Source organism: Bos taurus, chromosome 28, assembly GCF_002263795.3.
Source record: "Bos taurus isolate L1 Dominette 01449 registration number 42190680 breed Hereford chromosome 28, ARS-UCD2.0, whole genome shotgun sequence".
NCBI lineage: Eukaryota > Metazoa > Chordata > Mammalia > Artiodactyla > Bovidae > Bos > Bos taurus.
The window spans coordinates 72,337-75,182 of NC_037355.1; the positions used below are offsets into that span (position 1 = coordinate 72,337).

Genomic DNA, 2,846 nt, shown 5'->3' on the forward strand with positions numbered 1-2,846 from the left:
CTCCAGGGTTTGAGTCCCCAGAGCTACAGACTCAGATATAAGAGCCTTGGTCTCCCGGTTATACTCAGCCCACAGAGAAACAGGATAATGGAGACCTGCTTGTCTGTTGCAGGCAAGTTTTTAAAGTTATTTTTGACACAGTAAAAATATTATTTTCTTGAAATGGTAACTGATGTCTTCTTTTCACTTTTCTTTTTATGTTAAACCACTGTAAATGCTGGCCAATTCCGAGTCCAATAATATTAAAGAAATAAATTAACAATTATGCTTCAAGACCACTGACAACTATTTCACAAATAAGAGAATAAACTTGCTACTGGGAAATGGACATTTATACATAATTATTTATGTGTAGTTTAAATTGGTATATAAACTTTTACAAAAATGAGAAGTAGTTAATTCTGAGAGAACTCTTATCTGATAAATCTTGAGACCCTTAAGAGACATGTATACAATGTCTAGGTCTGTGATAGAAGTTAAGCCATAAGCTATAAATCCTGATAAAGTGTACACTCCACTTAGAATTCAAATGAACCATCATCCTCCTCAGCAGTGAAGCTGTCCCAGGAAAGGCGTATCCTTTGCTGAACGAAACGTGCTAAAGTGGGATTGCTATGCTCTCTTCTTAGATGTCTCTATTATTTTTATTGATACTTAGAAGACAAACATATTATCTTCAAGGCTTTAATTGATTTGTGTATGCATGCAAAATACAGTAACAATATGTGTTGTTCTTTGAGGCAAACATCTCACATTTTTCTTAGACAGTTTCACTTGCTTATGCATTCATGTGAAAATATTTTTATCAGTTATGTGTATACTGTGCTTCTAACTGATCAGTGAATGTACTCACTTCAATGTTTTAAGTATTCCTTAGGAAAATACCAGCTGCAATGGATATGCAAAAACAGTTCAGAGACTCAGTTGGATTGGTAGATCCATCCACAGTAGTTATCTAAATAAGGAATGTTGCAAATGGAAAAAATTAGAACTAATAACTCTTTTCATTTTACTTTGTCCATCATAGAATGTCATATGATTTTCACTTATTTCTGTAAATCTCCTCTTTGTCAAGAAAAACTCCCTTCTCCCATCCTTTCTTTTCAAAGGCATTATAGTGATGACTGCAAGAAATATGAGTCTGGAGACAACGTTTGCTCTCTTGGGTTTCACAGATTACCCAGAGCTTCAGATTCCTCTCTTCCTAGTGTTTCTGATCATGTACATTATCACTGTGGTAGGAAATCTGGGCATGATAGTAATCATCAAAATTAACCCTAAGTTTCACAACCCCATGTACTTTTTCCTTAGTCATCTTTCTTTTGTTGATTTTTGTTACTCTTCCATTGTTACTCCCAAGCTGCTCGAGAACTTGGTCATGGCTGATAAGAGCATCTTCTATACTAGCTGCATGCTGCAGTACTTCCTGTCCTGCACTGCTGTGGTGACTGAGTCCTTCCTGTTGGCAATGATGGCCTATGACCGCTTTGTGGCCATCTGTAACCCTCTGCTTTACACAGTGGTCATGTCACAGAGGCTGTGTGCCCTGCTGGTGTCTGGGTCATATCTCTGGGGCATGTTTGGTCCATTGGTACTCCTTTGCTATGCCCTTCAATTAAGCTTTTCTGGACATACAGTGATCAATCACTTTTTCTGTGAATACACTGCTCTCATTGCTGTCTCAAGCTCCAATACACACATCCCCCACCTGCTGCTCTTTACCTTTGCCACCTTCAATGAGGTGAGTACACTTCTGATCATCCTCACTTCCTATGTCTTTATCTTTGTCACTGTGCTAAACATCCGTTCTGCCAGTGGACGTCGCAAAGCTTTCTCCACATGTGCGTCTCACCTGACTGCCATTACCATCTTCCATGGGACAATCCTTTCTCTCTACTGTGTGCCCAATTCCAAGAACTCTCGACAAACTGTCAAGGTGGCCTCTGTGTTCTATACAGTGGTCAACCCCATGCTGAACCCTCTGATCTACAGCCTGAGGAATAAAGATGTGAAGGATGCCTTCCAAAAATTAATAGACACAAAAGCCTCATTTCACTGAACCAATGTCCAAAGAAGTCTTCAATCTTCATTAACAATGGGAAAAGAGCATTCCAAGATGTGTAGCATATATTTACATGAGGTATTTATAGATGACTAAGATATTAATCTATTAAACTGTTCCCCATAAATATAAAATTTTGACAAAGGAACATTCTTTCTTTCTTCCTGCAATACCTAAAATAGTACTTGTCTCTAGGTAAGCCTGTAATAAACATGTTTAAACATGAATGAATAAATGAATGAGTAATTATGTATCCTCATTATGTACTTAGTATTAAATTCTGGTTGTTATATAATAATTACACATGCCTGCTAATGCTGCTGCATGCTGCTGCTGCTGCTAAGTCACTTCAGTCGTGTCCTACTCTGTGCAACCCCATAGATGGCAGCCCATCAGGCTCCCCCTTCCCTGGGGTTCTCCAGGCAAGAATACTGGAGTGGGTTGCCATTGCCTTCTCCAATGCATGAAAGTGAAAAGTGAAAGTGAAGTCGCTCAGTTGTGTCTGACTCTTAGCGACTGCATGGACTGCAACCTACCAGGCTCCTCCATCCATGGGATTTTCCAGGCAAGAGTACTGGAGTGGGGTGACATTGCCTTATCCACATAGAATAAATTTGATTAAAACAATGAAATTTGAAAGTTAGAAAATTTAACATATTGTTGATATCATTCCACCTTTCTAATATTCTTCTAAAATGTTGTTTTATGTGGTATAAATACAGTTCATCAAACAGAACTGCATATTTATCTTACTCAATTTATGACTAATGACTATGGAATAATT

At 38.2% G+C, this 2,846-nt stretch overlaps 1 protein-coding gene across 1 annotated transcript; it reads left to right on the forward strand.

Moving 5' to 3' along the window:
- The first annotated feature begins 1,120 nt into the window (after positions 1-1,120).
- Positions 1,121-2,059, forward strand: OR5D14 (olfactory receptor family 5 subfamily D member 14). The gene has a single exon (NM_001389923.1). The coding sequence runs from the start codon at positions 1,121-1,123 to the stop codon at positions 2,057-2,059; it is 939 nt and encodes a 312-aa protein (NP_001376852.1).
- The last annotated feature ends 787 nt before the right edge of the window (positions 2,060-2,846 follow it).

What these genes read in the sequence shown, in the direction of transcription:
- OR5D14 (NM_001389923.1), top strand. Translation starts at nt 1,121, where the DNA reads ATGACTGCAAGAAATATGAGTCTGGAGACAACGTTTGCTCTCTTGGGT.